Here is an 18,109-nt window from a genome sequence, read left to right as displayed (position 1 = left end):
ATGCATCTAAATTATGAGAAGTGAGTAAATTTCCAGGTGAGACAGAAAAACCCCATCGTAGGGCTTAGAGGTCAGAAGGTTGTCTCATAAAAAGGTGGTTCTGCCAGAGGCAAATTCAAACACACCAGAAGAGACAATAAGACATTTATGAAGGACTTCCCTGGCGGTCCAGTGGTTAAGACTCGGTGCTTCCACCGCAGGGGGCATGGGTTCAATCCCTGGTCGGGGAAATAAGATCCCACATGCCATAGGGCAAAGACAAAAAGACAAAATAAAAACTTTAAAAAAAAAAGACATTTATGAAAAAGGGTAATCCTTTCTTTAAATTCTGACACCAGCCAGATCCTCTGTAGAGCCGAGTCTGTTTTGAAGGCTATACTATGAAATATTTGAATACCCTGAGAGGCAGACATCATGAACTGCCTCTCTGGGTGGTCTGGATTTAAACCTGCTTCAGTGAAAGATTAAGATACAAAGCTATCTCAAGAGCGTTCCAGGTCTGATTTTATGAAAACTGCAATACTCTATCTTTCTTGTTTACCTCTTGGAAAAAGTAGATGTTGTGGCAATTTGCAAATTGTATTAAAATTTCTCCCACACCGTTTTATACTTCAGTTACCACTGAAACTGGACTAATTTTTAAATTTTTTCTTTGTTACACTGAACAACTGTTTAAATCTGTTTTTCTGGGAAACGATGTCCTACAAATAAGTTTCTTACCTTTTATAGAGGTTTTGAGACACAAAGAGGTTAAGAAGGCAATCGTGCAGCTTCAGTTTACTTCCCTGCTGCTGGAATAGCCAAGGCAGTTCATCTGCACTCCTCCAAGTCACTCGGTCCTGACTATTAGAAGAGAAGGGACAACATTCAATAATACATTGCTACAATGAGATCACTTCAAAAGGCTACAGACAAATGCTAAAGGAGGAGAGAGACATTTGAGATATATCCTTGACTCTGAGTATAATCTAATGCTGAGAAAACTAGGTCAAAGTCAGAAACTTGACCAATCTAACTATGAAAATAAAGTGATATTCAGGACCACTGACCAAACTCTAAAGTTTATTTTCCTAAAATTGAACTATTAAAAAAAAAATCAATAGACACAAATATACACACACAGATATAAACAGACACACACATATTTTTAAACTACTTAAACCATTTAACTAGAATAAAATAAAAATAATAAAATGATCCTGCATTGATATCACTTAAGTTTAAATCTTCAGCATAATATTAAAAGACTGACTTACATAATCATCTTTTGTTCTTTTGGCATTAACAGAATAGGAGAGGGCTTAACCTTTTAAAATCATAAGGAAATTTTTATACATTAAGTTACGCAAGAAAGAGAAATAAGGACACAGAGGTAGAGCGTGTTGCAGAAGCTACAGAAAAACAACATGGACATTTACAATACCTTAGCTGCATGGTGAAATAGTTGGTTAGCTTTTGCCTATATGAAGAAATAATGGTGGGATCTTCCATGTACTCTAGCCTCACTGTTTCCCAAGCCTATGGAGAAAAAGAAAAAACATTACAGTCTATTTTCTGTAAGTCACTGTACAATCTAACAATGAATTTGTAAAAAGAAATTTACAATTATTTCAATTTTATAGTTGTATAATAGAAAGAGCATTAGAATACTTTAATATTTGGTATATATTTATGTGATAAACTGACATGAGAATTCCTGTAAGAACTCAAAATATAATTCAATTCAAACGTTTAGTGAATACATTAAAAATCTGAAATGTGTTTTGCAAAAGTACTAAAAAGAGCAAATTATATTTAAGTGATATACAATAAAGGAGAAAGATAAGCCTGTGAAATTACAAACATTCCACACCTGCATATATAACACAGCATACTCAAATGAAAGACTTCATTTACATTTGTTTACATGTATAAATCAACCATCGCATTGCAGATGATAAGAATTATATTGGTATTTCTGTGGTATGTGTTGTGATTTCTCCTCTTTCATTTCTTGTTTTGTTTATTTGGGTCTTCTCTCTTTTCTTCTTGGTGACTCTGGCCAGAGGTTTGCCAATGTTTTAAATTAATTAATTAATTAATTTTTATTTTTGGCTGCATTGGGTGTTCGTTGCTCCATGCAGGCTTTCTCTAGTTGTGGTGAGTGGGGGCTACTCTTCGTTGCGGTGCATGGGCTTCTCATTGCGGTGGCTTCTCTTGTTGCAGAGCACGGGTTCTAGGTGCACAGGCTTCAGTAGTTGTGGCACGTGGGCTCAGTAGTTGTGGCTCACGGGCTCTAGAGTGCAGGCTCAGTCACTGTGGCACAGGGGTTTAGTTGTTCTGCGGCACGTGGGATCTCCCCGGACCAGGGCTTGAACCTGTGTCCCCTGCATTGGCAGGCGGATTCTTAACCACTGCGCCACCAGGGAAGTCCCGAGGTTTGTCAATTTTGTTTACTCTTTCAAAGAAGCAGTTCTTGGTATTATTGATTTTTTCTATTGTTTTAAAAATCTCTATTTATTTCCTCTCTGATCTTTATTATCTCCTTCCTTCTGCTGACTTTAGGTTTGTTTGTTCTATTTCTCATTCTTTTAGATGGTGGGTTAGGTTGTTTATTTGAGATTTTTCTTATCTCTATGAACTTCCCTCTAAGAACTGCTTTTGCTGCATCCCATAAATTTTGTATGGTTGTGTTTTAATTGTCATTTGCCTCAAGGTATTTTTAAATTTCTTCTTTGATTTCATTATTGACCCACTGGTTTTTCCGTAGTATGTTGCTTAGTCTCCATGTAATTGTTTTTTTTTTCTAGTTTCTTTTTCTGTGGTTGATTTCTAATTTCATGCCATTGTGGTCAGAAAAGATGCTTGAAATAATTTCTATACTTTTAAATTTGTTGAGACTTGTTTTGTGCCCTAGTATGTGGTCAATCCTAGAGAATGTTCCATGTGCACTTGAAAAGAATGTGTATTCTGCTTTATTTGGGATGTAATGTCTTGAAAATATCAACTAAGTCTAACTGTTCTATTGAATCATTTAGGATCTCTGTTGCCTTATTGATTTTCTGTCTCAAAGATCTGTCCATTGATGTGAGTAGGGTGTTAAAATCTCCTACCATTATTGTATTCCCATCAATTTCTCCCTTTATGTCTGTTAGTATTTATTTTATGTATTTGGGTGCTCCTATATTGGGTGCATATATGTTGATGAGTGTAATACCCTCTCCTTGTATTGATCCTTATATCATTATATAGTGTCCTTCTTTATCTTTCTTTATAGCCTTTGTTTTAAAGTCTATTTTGTCTGATATGAGTATTGCAATCCCCACTTTCTTGTCATTTCCATTTTCATGAAATATCTTTTTCCATCCCCTCACTTTCAATCTATGTGTGTCCTTTGCTCTAAAGTGGGTCTCTTGTAGGCAGCATATTGTCAGCTCTTGTTTTTTTCTCCAATCTGCCACTGTGTCTTTTGACTGGAGCATCTAGTCCATTGACAGCTGAGGTAATTATTGATAGATATGTATTTATTGCCATTTTAAACCTTGTTTTCCCATTGATTTTATATCTCTTCTTTGTCCCTTTCTTTTTCTTTTTGTTTTTCCTTTCATGGTTTGATGATTTTCTTTTGTATTATGCTTATGTTCTCTTCTTTTTGGTTCCTGTGAATCTATTGTATGTTTTTGATTTATGGTTACCCTGTTTTTCAAGTATGTTAACCCCTTCCTATACCTACTTGCCTTAGACTGGTAGTTACATAGGCTCAAACACATTCTAGAAAAAAAATCTACATTTTCTTATGCTCTTCTCCCACATTTTATGATTTTGATGTCATCTTTTACATCTTCATGTTTGTCCTTTTGCTGTTCATTGTGGTTCATGTGTGATTCTGTGAATCATCACTTTCACAGAAATTTTTTTTTTTTTAATCTGTGTACTGGCTTATTTAAGTGATTTATTTTCCAATTGTGGTTTTCTCTTCCCTAGATTCTTACTTCTTTTCTATTTAGATAAGATCTTTCAATATTTCCTTTAGTATAGGTTTAGTTTTTGCTTGTCTGAAAAATTCTTTATCTCTCCTTCTATTCTAAATGATAATCTTGGTGGGTAGAATTTCCTAGGTTGCAGGTTTTTCCCTTTCAGAACTTTGAATATATCTTGTCACTCCCTTCTGGCCTGCAACACTCCTGTAGAGAAATCAGCTGATAGCCTTATGGGGGTTCCCTTGTAATCAACTCTTTGTTTTTCTCTTGCTGCCTTTAGAATCCTCTCTTTATGTTTAACTTTTGCCATTTTTATTATAATATGTCTCGGTGTAGGTCTGTTTGGGTTTATCTTGTTTGGGACCCTCTGTGCTTCCTGAACCTGGATATCTGTTTCCTTCTTTAGGTTTGGGAAGTTTTCAGCCATAATTTCTTCAAATACATTTTCAATTCCCTTTTCTCTTTCTTCTCCTTCTGGGATCCCTATTATGCATAGATTGGCATGCTTTATATTATCTCATAGGTCTCTTATATTGCTTTCATTTTTTTTTTTCACTTGGCTTTCTGTCTACTGTTCTGATAGGGTAATTTCCATTATTCTATCTTCCAGATCACTTATTCATTCTTCTGCATTACTCATTCTGCTATTCATTGTCTTTAGCTCAGTTTTCATTTCAGCAAGTGAATTTTCTAATTTTTCTTGGCTCTTCCTTATAGTTTCTAGTTCCTTTTTACAGTAATCTGTATTTCTATCAATAGTCCTTCTTAATTCCTTCAGTATTTTCATTATCTCTTTTTTGAACTCAGTGTCTATTAGACTGAAGAGGTCTGTTTCATTGTTTGTTCTTTCAGAGGAATTCTCTTGATCTTTTAATTGGGAGTGGTTCCTCTGATTCATTTTACTTATATTTCTCTTGCTCTATGAGTTTAGGAGAAACAATTACCTACTGTGGTCTTGGAGGGCTATTTTTATATGGCAGCATCCCTGAGTAGGCTGTGTGTTACATGCCAACAAATTCAACAACCTAGAAGAAATGGACAACTTTCTAGAAACATACAACCCACTAAAACTGAATCAAGAAGAAATAGGTAACTTGAACAGACTGATAACTAGAAGTGAAATAGAATCTGTAATTTAAAAACTCCCTACAAACAAAAGTCCAGGGCCAGATGGCTTCACAGGGGAATTCTACTGAAAGTACAAGGAAGAACTTATACCTATCCTTCTCAAACTCTTCTAAAAGATTGAAGAGGAAGGAGCACTCCCAAAGACACTCTGTGAAGCCACCATCACCCTGATATGAAAAACAGACAAAGATACTACCAAAAAAGAAAATTACAGGTAGATATCTTTGATGAATATAGATGCAAAAATTCTCAACAAAGTATTAACAAACTGAATCCAACAACACATAAAAAAGATCATATACCACAATCAAGTTGGATTCATCCCAGCGTCACAAGGATGGTTCAACATACGCAAATCAATCAATATGATACACCACATCAACAAAAGAAAAGACAAACATCACATGATCATCTCAATAGATGCAGAAAAAGCATTTGAGAAAATTCAATATCCAATCATGATTAAAACTCTTACCAAAGTGGGTATAGAGGGAACATATGTCAACATAATAAAAGCTATTTATGACAAACCAACAGCCAATATAATACTCAATGGTGAAAAGATAAAAGCTTTCCCGCTAAAATCTGGAAGAAGACAAGGACGACCACTCTCACCACTTCTCTTCAACATAGTATTGGAAGTCCTAGCCACAGAAGTCAGACAAGAAAAAAAGTAAAAGGTATTCAAATTGGTAGGGAAGAGTTAAAATTGTCATTATATGCAGATGACATGATACTACATATAGAAAACCTTAAAGACTCCAAACAAAAACTACTAGAACTGATGAACAAATTCAGTAAGGTAGCAGGATACAAGATTAACATACAGAAATCCATTGCATTTCTTTACACTAATAATGAAACATCAGAAAGGGAATGTAAAAAAAAAAAAAAACAAAACCAAAACAATCCTTTTTAAAATCACATCCAAAAAAATAAAATACAGAGGAATAAACCTGACCCAGGAGGTGAAAGACTTTTATGCTGAGAACTACAAAACATTAATAAAGGAAACTGAAGATGATTCAAAGAAATGGAAAGATATCTCATGCTCTTGGACTGGAAGAATTAATATTGTCAAAATGGCCATACTAACGAAAGCAATCTACAGATTTAATGTGATCCTTATCAAATTATCCATGACATTTTTCAAAGAACTAGAACAAGTAATCCTAAAATGTATATGGAACCGTAAAAGACCCAGAATTGCCAAAGCAATCCTTAGGAAAAAGAACAAACCCTCCCAGACATCAGACAATACTACGAAGCTATAGCAATCAAAAGCATGGTATTGGCACAAAAACAGACATATGGATCATTGGAACAGAATAGAGAGCCCAGAAGCAAATCCAGACACCCACTGTCAATTAATCTTCAACAAAGGAGGCAAGAACATACAATGGGGAAAAGACAGTCTCTTCAGCAAGTGGTGTTGTAAAAGTTGGACAGCCACATGTAAGTCAGTGAAGTTAGAACACACCCTCACACCAAACACAAAAATAAACTCAAAATGGCTTAAAGATTTAAATATAAAAGACATGACACCATAAAACTCCTGGAAGAGAACATAGGCAAGACCTTCTTTGACATAAATCGTACCAATGTTTTCTTAGGTCAGTCTCCCAAGGCAATAGAAATAAAAGCAAAAATAAACAAACAGGACCTAATCAAACTTACAAGCTTCTGTACAGCAAAGAAAACCATAAAAAAACCAAAAAGACAACCTATAGACTGGGAGAAAATATTTGCTAATGATGCGACCAACAAGGGCTTAATTTCCAAAATATACAAACAGCTCATACAACTCAATAACAAAAAAACAAAAAACTGAATCAAAAAATGGGTGGAAGACCTAAATAGATATTTCTCCAAAGAAGACATACAGATAGCCAATAGGCACATGAAATTAGCTCATCATCATTAATTATTAGAGAAATGCAAATCAAAACTACAATGAGGTACCACTTCACACGAGTCAGATGGCTGTCATTAAAAAGTCTACAAATAACAAATGCTGGAGAGGGTGTGGAGAAAAGGGAACCCTCCTACACTATTGGTGAGAATGTAAGTTGGTGCAGCTACTATGGAAAACAGTATGGAGGCTCCTTAAAAAACTAAAAATAGAATTATCATATGATCCAGCAATCTCACTCCTAGGCATATTTCTAGACAAAACTATAATTCAAAAAGATATATGCACCCCTATGTTCACAATAGCACTATTTACAATAGCCAAGACATGGAAAAAATCTAAATGTCCATTGACAGATGGACATTCATGAAAAAGAATGAAATAATGCCATTTGCAGCATGGATGGGCCTAGTGATTATCATACTAAGTGAAGTAAGTCAGAAAGAGAAAGACAAATACTGTATGTGGAATCTAAAATATGACAAAAATGAACATTTCTGTGAAACAGAAACAGATTCACAGACATAGAAAACAGATTTGTGGTTTCCAAGGGGAAGGGGGGTGTGGGAGGGAAGGATCGGGAGTTTGGTATTAGCAGATGCAAACTAGTATATGGAAAAAAAAAGTTATATTAGTCATTATTTACTATGTGCTAGACATCATGCCTAGGACCTCATCAGGATCAATTAATTATTCACCACCTCAATTAATTATCTTTACAACCCCTGAGGTAAGCTGCAAACATCTGCCCAAGGCTCAGAGAACTTGCCCAAGGTTACATTAAGCTGTGAAGAGCTGGGCTGTGAATTGAGGCACAGTGACTTACAGAGCCAAAGTTCTTAAAACATATATAATATACCAGCAATTCAATGAAACATAAAATTGAAAAAACTACCTTTTAAAGTAATAGCCATTTCACAAAGGTACTTACTTCATAAGAATAATATTAGCCAAATTTTGTGTCTAACCTAAAATCACTGGAAAACATTTTTGTAATGCCAAATTTGAGATTTCAATTTTGTCTTGTAATTGAAATATTTGAAATGATGTGGTATTATATAGCATAATACATATGCGATGATATGTGGACATTTCAATAAGTGAAAAAAACCTTATTAAGATAACATTTACCTGTAGATGTTGAAACTTGAGCAAACCACAACCATAAGTCAACAAACACATTTTGTGTAAACTGTGAATAAGGGAGGTCAAGACAGCCCAGGACAGCTCAGGATAGAGTTCCATCAATTCTGATTCACTCACACCATTGTGACTAACATTTACAAGGCAGAGAATCTAGGTAGAAAAACGAATTAACAATGATTATAAAGCACCTCTATTAGTAACTAACAGCCATTAAAATTTCCACAATTCTTTTAAACTTTAACTTATTTGAATTTATCATTCAAGTGATTTAATAAAACAAGAAACAGATTTCTTAAAATAAAACACACTTTCCAAAAGGCACTAATAAGATAGTGTACATATAAAGTCTAGCACACCAAAGATAACACACATATAGAAAAAGTTTAGTGAAAATTAAAACTGCAGGAAATGTATTATTAAAACTAATGACAAAGTTCTGATTCTGGGAAGATGGTGGAAGAAAACAGTTCTCCTACTACAAATGCCTGTTAATGTCAGATAACACGTAACAAAACATTTCCAAAAGTACAGCTGAACCTGCAGAAAAGAAAGGGAAATCCCCCAAGTATCCCAAATAAATAGGAAACTGAAAATTAGAGGGCTAAGTGCTGGAGCTGCTGTCCCTGGGTGAAGTGGGGAGAGAGGATAAGCAGCAGTCCCGTAATTTAGCTTGGGTTTTCACACCCAGAGTCAGGATGGAAGGGGAGCCTTTAAGCTCTGTGAAGCAAGGAGCTGGAACTATGATAGAATGCTTGCCAACACAGGGACCTTTCAAAGGCTGTCCCTAGTGACGGAGTGCCTGAGGGAAACAGCCAACAGACAGAAGACTGTGGGCTTAGAGGCAGAATGAAAAGTCAAACCCAGGGGAACCCCCAACCTGAGAAATCGACATAAAAATGGATCCAGGTTAAAACTATAAGAGTTCCGCAAGGTTGCTAGTAAATTTCCAAAAATTAAATTGAATAACCAGCAACAAACAATTGTAAAATGCTATTTTAACTACAGAAACAAATTTTATCCTTAGAAACAAATTTTAACAAAAGATGTTTAAGACTTTTATGGGGAAAAAGATAAAATGTTATTGAAAATCATCATTCAAGAAGATGACTAAATAAATGGAGAGCTATTTAGCTTTCCATGAAGAAGACTTATACGATAATTTCCCCCAACTTAGCCTCTAAATCCAATGCAACTACAATTAAAATTGCATATTGAGTTTCCATGGCACTTGCTGAGCCAATTCTAAAAATACATGTGGGAAATGAGCCAAGACAACTGTGGAAAATATTAAGAGGGGGTTTGCCTAACCAAATATCAAAGCTTACTTTAAAGTTCTAATAGTTAAGACAGTGGTATTGACAAGGAATAGTAAATTGGAACAGAAGACCCTAGAAACAGACTCATGATTATATGTGAGCTTGATACTTGACAGATGGCATTCCAAATCAGTAGAAAAGATGTATTAAATAAAATGAACAATTAACTAGCTGTATTTTAAAAGATTGAGAAGTAGGTTCCTGGGAATTCCCTGCCGTGGCCCAGGTTCAATCCCTGGTCAGGGAATTAAGATCCCGCAAGTCGTATAGCCAAAAAAAAAAAAAAAAAAGAAGTAGATTCCTTCCTCACACAATAAATAAAAATATATCATATGAGTTAAGGACTCACACATGAAGAACAAAATTATAAAATATTTTGAAGGGAAAAAAATATAAGAATACTTTTATGATAGCAAAGGATTAAAAAAAATAAGATACAACAGGCATAAGCCATGAAAGAAACTGTTGATAAATCTGACTTCATTAAAATAAAACTTTGTATAATGACACCATAAAGTTAAAAGACAAGAACAGGAAAAAGACACTGATTTGCAAACTCTATAACAAAGGATTTGTATTCAATATGTAGAACATTTAAAAACTCCTAACAGATCAACAAGAAAAAGTCAACTCCGTTAAAAATTGAGTAAAGGACTTGAACAAGCAATTCACCTAAGAGGAAACAAGAATAACCAAGAAGCATGAAAAGATAAAAAATCTCCATGATAATCAGGAAAATGCAAATTCCCTGAGATATCACTTCTGGCCACAGCACACTATGGTAGTGGGTATAGTATATGCTCGAAACATATTTAGCATTACAAGGATTTACTGTTTACTTCAATTCACACACAAATACAAACAAGGCAAAATAATCTTCCCTTTATTAGTTTATTACACTTTACCTGTTTCATTAGTTCTTTATCCGTATCATTTGTCATGGACTCCTGGATAGATCGAAGAACAAGTCTATATAATGAAACAGTATCTTGACACTGGAAACACTGAAGAAGGATTTTATCTAAATTGCCTGCTCTCCCAGCACTGTTGGAATTGAGAACAGATTTAATTTCTTACAGTCTGCCAACATCTGTGAAAAATTTGGGGTAAATAAAAACAATGCTCTATTTTACCTCTATGTTTTGTACTGTTTAACTGATAACAGGAATTCAATAAAACATGACACAGGAAAACATTAGTTTTATGGGGTTGCTAGAGTCATCACAGTTATTTTAGTGTATTACCATTTAATTCAATTCAATAAACATATGCTGGGACTTAACTATGTGTCAAGTAATTACTATACATTATGGAACATAAAAATGAGTGAGACATGGTTCTTATCACCTAGAGGCCTGCCGCCTACATACAGGAAGCAGGAAAATAATTATAAATAAGTATTATTAGTTAGCCATGCAAATTAAATTAAAAAAAATAGAACCAGAATTTGGAAAACATCAGGCTAAAGAAAATCAGTAAATGGGGTTTATTTTAAAATATTACACAATATTTACCAGTAGTTTCTTTTTTAAATATAAAGATATGCAAAGAATAGGGAAAAACAAAAAAATGGTTCCACAGTCCCTCTTAAAAGAGATAATTTCAATAACTATTATGAAATGCACGACTCTTGAACTGTACTTATGCAAGCCACTGATGTTCACAGATGTACCGCCACAACTCTGGGGGCAGTGAAAATATCATGGACAATTCAAAGTTTCAGAAGATTTTTTTTGTTTCAAATTTGGTGCTTCAGGTGAGAATGTGGAATTAAGAGACAAGAGTACTAGATTTAGTGTCTAGAATATGAGTTGTGCTAGGATTACAACCTACTGTGATGAATACCAAAACAAGTGTTGATCTTTTTTACCTCTGGTTGTGAACAGACAAACTAGGTGAGGCTGTACTGATGAAGAAGTAAAAGTAGTAAAACACTCTACTGCTTATCTAAGGCAAATTATGAATGGATTTCTAAAATAGAAGACCTATTGTAAGATGAAAGGTTTATCAGGACGTGGGAACAGAGACAATTAAAAATTCCTACCTACATACCTACCTACTGATAGTGAAAGACACCTGAAATAACATTTTTATGCCTCAGTTGTCTCCTCACTTTCTCAGAGCTAGGGGCCTCAAGGAGGCGACAATGAGCACTCCTGGGTGGGCCCCAAATTGAGACCAAAGATGGCCTTCTTTTGCAACCTCCAGTCAGGAGAAAGTTATTGTGATGAAAACCAGACAGATATATCCAACAAGGTCTGATATTCAAGGACTAGCAGCAATCTTCAGTCATAAGTCACATTCTCACGGTTGTTAGTATCACTGTTAGAATAAACAGAATCTTAGTGGCCCAAGAGATTGTCATAATGATCAGTTTTCAGTTTCACACGGTGAAGAAGCGTTCTGCAGCAAACATAAACATGCTGAAGATGACATAAAATAACCACCACTTACCACGCAATCATTTTGCCGAAAAGAGTGACATAAAGGGCATTGCAGGTTGTAGCAGAACGACAGTGTCGTTCTAGCTTCTTCTCCTGCACCAGTTTACCAAAAAACAAAACAGAAATACAAAACCACCCTGGAATTAAGCGGTCTTTACAACCAAGCCATCAACAAATATCCCTGCAGAAATAACACGGTTCCTGCCACCTCATCAGCGGCATCACTGCCGTGTGGTACTGGACCACAGATGCCGTCAACATGCAAATGCTTTTTTGCTTTTAAAATACTGCTTAATATAATATAGTAAAGTAAACCTTAAGACCAAAGTCTTTTTTATTGCTTCTTCTATATCTGTTATTAGTTTAAGAGTAAATGCATTTAAGAAGGTAATTATTACTAAGTTCCAATTTTCCTTAGAACCATATAGAGTACGTATATTGAATTTTAAGTCTCATATAAGGTGTTTTTAGAAGGAAAGCTATAGAGAGTAAAAGAAAGCAGCAAAATTAAAAATACTTACCTGCTCTTTACTCAATTTAATGTCTACAGAGTGGCATTCTGCGATTATAATAGATTTTGCATCTTTCGGATTTAAAGGGTCAAGATGAAGTGTAGGCCACAACCTTTTATTTAAAGAAAAGAAAAATGAAATTCTCTTTTAATAATACAACAAAGCTGTAATCTACCCACAAGACAAGTCAAAGTCTATTACAAGAATTAAATTTTTATACTGCCTTCATAAAATAAAAAAATTAATCTGTTAATCATATTAAGTAATATTATTTCATTTTTTAGCAATTAATCACAACAAACACTGTTATAAATAGCTTATACACGAAGTGTATAACATTTCCAGTTCTATGTTCTATACCATCAGTAAAACAACATAGGTATTAGTGCCTGTGAGGAATAGTATCAGACAGTCTTCGTCCACAGATTACTTGTAATCCAATTAGAATTTACACCCTACAACATCCATTCTCAATGGGGTGGTGAAAATTGTTTGTTGGGGAGGGGAAATCTTACTCTCTTTATGCATAAAGCACAAATATACACACATATCTGTTTATATTCATGAATCGATATATGATGTATGTACAGTATTAACATTTCTTGGCAGGTGATTAGGAAGAAAATCACTAAAGGGCTCCTAGGGTGGGGAGGCAAAAATAGGTCAAGAAACACTGCCTTACAGAACTCAGCCACTGCATCCCTTTTTGAGGACTGTTAAGGTGAGCTTGCATTTCAGGACCACAGGTCTCTGGTCTATTTTTCCTAGCTCGGCCTTCCCCGTTTTCCTCACCCATAAATTTAACTGCCTACTAGACATCACCAATTGGAGCTACAATCGGCAAGTCAAACAAACCATGTCCAAAGACAAAAGTCATGACCTTTGCTCCACAAACCTGCCCATCCTTTGTGTTTCCCATCTCAGTTCATGGAACCACAGTTTACTTAATTTCTCAAGCCAGAAACCTGGGAGCTATCCTAGCTTTCTTCCTCACATCTCTGATCTAACCTCCCACCAAATCCTATAGATTGCATCCTTTTCTTGAATTTGTCCACTTCTCCCCATTCTCACTGACATCATATGAAAAATATGAGAAATACACATATCAAAAACCTTTCTTTGTTTATACTTTAAAAATTTCATGTAATCTGAAAGAATTAAATTTAGCACTTACCTCCATGCTGGAGGGCATGTTTCCACATTCACAGAAACAATTACTCTTACATTCACTGGCAGTGGATCTATCAGCCATTTCATGTGTTTTTCAACTTGCTTAAAAATATAAAAACAAAATTCCATCTATTAATTCAAAATATTTCAAAAGCAACCCAATAACAGCTCCCCAAGTAAAATGAAACTCTCATTAAATTTCTCATTATTATTAAGGATAAAATCTTATTTTTTGGATGATTTATCTCAGAATATTAGAAGAACAAGTGGCAAAACACTACTATCACTGATCTGAATTCTGGGCATGTAAGGAAATGTCAAGGCCCTAAAACCATGTCAAAATGAACAATATTTGCTAATTGTGAAAATACAGTTGGTCCTTCCCAATAAGATACTAGCATCTACTGGCATATATATATATATTTTTTTTATCCACATGCTTCCTCTCTAGAAATTAAGCAGAAATAAAAGAAACAACATCAACATTTTCTTCTCACAAACATATGATTTAAATGTCTGCTATAGTCACTACTAATATTTTTGTCTCTTTCTGAGAATATCAATAGGTTACAAAGTAAAAACATACCTGAATTTGATCTATAGAATCAATAATGATGATGATGCTGCCTTGATGACGGGCAGAGAGTTTTTCCAGCCAATGTGGAAATTCTTCCAGAAGCTTAGCAGGATCCAGTGTCAGAGCAGATACTGACCAAGAATGTTGCATCAACTACAAGGTGAGAACACATGCAAATTAAAGTAGCTACACTGTATCACAACTGGTGAGAAGTATTTCTGTCTCTGCATTTTAAGCCAAAATTGTCACCAAAAGGACCCAACTGCATTGAGTACAATTTTTAACCTTATGCAAAACCAAAACAAATGTGTAATACTGAAAATTGGTTTATCATCAGGTACTCAGGCCTGACAACTTCTGAATCTAAATAAAAATTCTGATACCTCCAAAAGACGGTATATTTTTCTACCTTTAGAGTCAGTCGTTTAATAATCAAGGAAGACTCTGAGCTGGTTGACATGGGCCTCCCCACAAAATGAGAAAGAATTAGTGTGTTAGGGGAATTCTTCTGTTGTAACTGGATCCTGAAAGAAAAAGACCTTTTATAAGACTGATGAAGCTCCTTTATGGTCAACAAAAAAAGAATTCACAATGCACTAAGCATCAAATGCTACCTGTTAGTAATTACATGGTCAGTCAATTTTGAATTAATATGGGAAACTTCCATTTTTACACCACTTTTAGATTCTTTTAAATAAACCATTAAAAATTATAGCTTCATTTTAATTACAAATTGGTGTTACTAACGTAAACCAAAACACTATACATTTGAGGTTAAAGTATTAGTAAAATGAGCATTAACCTTTAATTACAAGTATGTTATTAAAGGAAAAAGGAAGTTTCTTTGTTAAGTATAAAAATAGTATTTCCAAACATAACTTTGAATAAAAGGGCAATAAAAAGGAAACAACATACACTAACTCCTCAATGTAAATAACTACGCGTGAAAGAAAATGGTCTTACCACTTGTTTTTCAATAATATGATGAACTAAAATAAAACTAAGAGTTTATTAGCTTATATGAACCTTAGTCCATAATTTGAAGAACTAGTTTGCATTTGCAGTAAAGATTATCCTTTATTTTGATATTCTTTATGATTTATTCTACTCTAAATAGTCAGTCTTTGTCTTGTTTCAAATATTTAAAATCCCAATAAAACTTTTAAGACAAAGCCAGTAATTGAAAATAAAGGCACATGCCCTCTATAATTCACCTAACTCCATGCCACAGTGACCACTCCCTTAGCTCTGACCTACATAATTTATGTACACAATCACAAATGCTCACATTTCCTATTCCTTTCTCATTCTGTATCTTCTCTCTAACTTTCAAATTGTATCTATCTCAGGGCATGAGTCTGTTATATTACTCCTTCTGCTTTTTTAATGTTCAGTACAGGCCCTGCAGCAAGGTAGACATTCAATAATTCATTTTGTTGAACGAGTTCAGTAATTCAAATGATGACAACGATAACAATTTAATTGCACTGAATCATACCACTTTGATAAAAGAAGGGACTTTCCAGAGCCTGGTCCTCCAGATACAAGAAGGGGTGGAATTGGTGCTGCTGCTGCCACTAGATCATTAAGGCGTTGGTAATACTAGAAATAAAAATGAATTTAAATTGTGAAGAAGAACATGCCTCTTAGAATACTAAATAGAGTCAATTTCTGATTATCCTCTGAAATCAGTGGAGAAAAGCTGCATGAAAAAATGAAATCTACTTTTAATCAATAGCACCCTCATAATTGCTTATTTTTATGGCCAGTTAAATATGTCCAAAGTAGTAAACTAAGAATGGGCCCCAATTTCTCCTACCAGAGTATTAATGGATGAGGGGCAACCTTTCAGATCCCCATGGGGCTTTGCACCATTCAGATGTCCTGCAAAACGCTGCAGGGAGACTACTGCATTACCTTAAGTTCCTGAACCATGGAAAGTACCACAGATGGCCTTGAGGGCACCAGCAGGCATCCTACATCTCCTGGTCAGAAGAACACCTGTCCTGGAGACCATCTCAGTTTCCAGAGAAACAAGAGGGGGTCTTGTCTGGGGTCTTGGAGTCTCCCAACATGCTACTGAGAACCAAGCTAGGACACCTGAGATCTTTCTGAAACTGCATGTGTTCCATGCAAAGTCCAAGAACTCCTATTTCCTAGGCTTTCCCCAGATAGGAAAACCTCGTTCAGAGCTGAAAAGGACACACTCAGAAAACTGAAATATCTCAGTCGTTATAAAGGAGTTTCCAAAGTCATCTTGGGTGTTAGGATGTTTATTAAGTGTACCAGTGGTCTAAATGGTAGCTGATGAGGAATCAAAAGAATGTGTAATAAATAAGTAGTTTATGCGAGCTTTAGGGTAGCAGAAATTTCCAGCAACTACAATAAATAATTACTTGGTATAGTTTTTCAATCAATTTTTCTGTTTGTCATATCATATTCCCCAGGAACTCAAATATTTCTCATAGAAATGATACTTCTCAAGAAGAAAAGGGCTTAATTGATTTATGACCTTGTAAATCCTAACAGTTTAGTTCATGGTCCCAACTAAAGCCCATTTATAGACCCATGTTTCCCACATTAAGACCCCTTGCCATAGAAGAAAGCATAGGATTTGGAGCCAAAAGACCTAGGTTAAAATCTCACATCTGCAATCTACACCCTGTATGCTCTTAGGCAAACTATAATCTGGACCTTAGGGTCTTCATTTATATAATAAAATAGTGATAGCAATGTCTCTCTTATAAAATGACAACAATTTAACATTTACCATATGCCAGGTACCGTGCCAAGTGCTTTATGTGCATGACCTGATTTAGTCCCCCAAACAACCGTGTGAGACAGGTGTTATTAGTTACCCTCATTTTACAGACAAGAAAGTCAAAGTTTAGAGCTAAGTAACTTGATCAAAATCCATAGTGAGGAAATGGTGGAACCAGGACATAAACACTGAGAGTCTAAATTATGAAAGTCATTAAAAATCCTATAAAAATACAGCTGTTAGTGACAGCTACTGTAATATTCTTTAAGATATTAGTTCTTATATTAATTTTTAAATATTATTAAGTATTTTTGAACTTGAACACAGATTCTTTGTGCACTTCTAGTTTTGTTTATTTGCTTAGATATTTAAGGATGCTGAAGGACTGACCTGCCTACTGCATTAACTACTCTGCTTTGTTTTCTGAATGTTTGATATTTTGATTCCTCCAATAATTGGAACAATAGAGAGCCTTACTATTTTCATCAAGTTTCCTAGGTATTCTAAACTTGGTCTGGTGAATTGCAGATGGTAGCATAATAAACATGTAGTTGATAAATCCTAATCTGTAACTAAACATGTTTGATATTCATAAGTATATTTGAATCTCACACATCTTTCATATGATACAAACCTAAGCACATGTCTCAACATGGATAATTAAGCCATGAGGGCAGATACTAGCACAATCCTTAACCTTGACTATAATTAGATGAAACCACAATTATGACACAGGCTTTAAGCAGCAACTGATCTTTGTTGGAACAATACTCCAAATGCTTACTTTCTCGAATCCCAACTCATGGGCTGAATTTGAAGCCTGCTGAAAAGCTTCCATTTGCTCTTGTTCATCATGTATGTCCCACAGAACATCACCAAAATCATCTTCTTCTGGAATAGAATCTTCACTGCCCAAATCCTTAGTTTCCAGGTCTGTATTTTCAAAGCCCAGGATGTCCTGAACACCAAGAGCAAGCACACAAAAGCAAACAAAGGAAGTGAAGACCTTGTACAGTATTGTCAGCACACAGGCCTAAGATGGCCCTCACCTACCTCGGAGGGCGAGCCCAAACCTATGGCCTTTGTATGGTACCTCCAGGGATCAATTTATAACTATAAAAATAAGCAATAGTTTAAAAATAAAGAAAAGAAGTAAAGAAATATTAAAATAATAAAAACAAACA

The 18,109-nt window shown here is 34.9% G+C and overlaps 1 protein-coding gene across 13 annotated transcripts in view; it reads right to left on the bottom strand.

The window, feature by feature from the left end:
- The window catches only part of NPHP3 (nephrocystin 3), a 45,707-nt gene that overhangs the window by 13,278 nt on the left and 14,320 nt on the right, over positions 1-18,109 (bottom strand). For 8 of the 13 annotated variants that reach the window (XM_082392628.1, XM_082392631.1, XM_082392634.1 and 5 more), the window contains 11 exons: positions 17,710-17,883; positions 15,663-15,766; positions 14,574-14,688; positions 14,174-14,317; positions 13,592-13,689; positions 12,427-12,529; positions 11,916-11,998; positions 10,367-10,505; positions 8,131-8,295; positions 1,424-1,518; positions 721-843 (listed from right to left, as the gene is read on the bottom strand). In XM_082392628.1, the coding sequence (XP_082248754.1) occupies positions 721-843; positions 1,424-1,518; positions 8,131-8,295; positions 10,367-10,505; positions 11,916-11,998; positions 12,427-12,529; positions 13,592-13,689; positions 14,174-14,317; positions 14,574-14,688; positions 15,663-15,766; positions 17,710-17,883 (1,343 nt within the window). Of the gene's footprint in view, positions 1-720; positions 844-1,423; positions 1,519-8,130; positions 8,296-10,366; positions 10,552-11,520; positions 11,784-11,915; positions 11,999-12,426; positions 12,530-13,591; positions 13,690-14,173; positions 14,318-14,573; positions 14,689-15,662; positions 15,767-17,709; positions 17,884-18,109 lie in introns of those variants that run through there. The other 5 variants (XR_014244819.1, XR_014244820.1, XM_082392629.1 and 2 more) reach the window with 5 other exon arrangements.

The sequence above is a fragment of the Balaenoptera borealis genome (assembly GCF_965194805.1).
Source record: "Balaenoptera borealis genome assembly, chromosome: 5".
Classification (NCBI taxonomy): Eukaryota; Metazoa; Chordata; class Mammalia; order Artiodactyla; family Balaenopteridae; genus Balaenoptera; species Balaenoptera borealis.
Note: the sequence above shows the minus strand (reverse complement) of the source record. Positions and strands in the feature narration are given on the sequence as shown.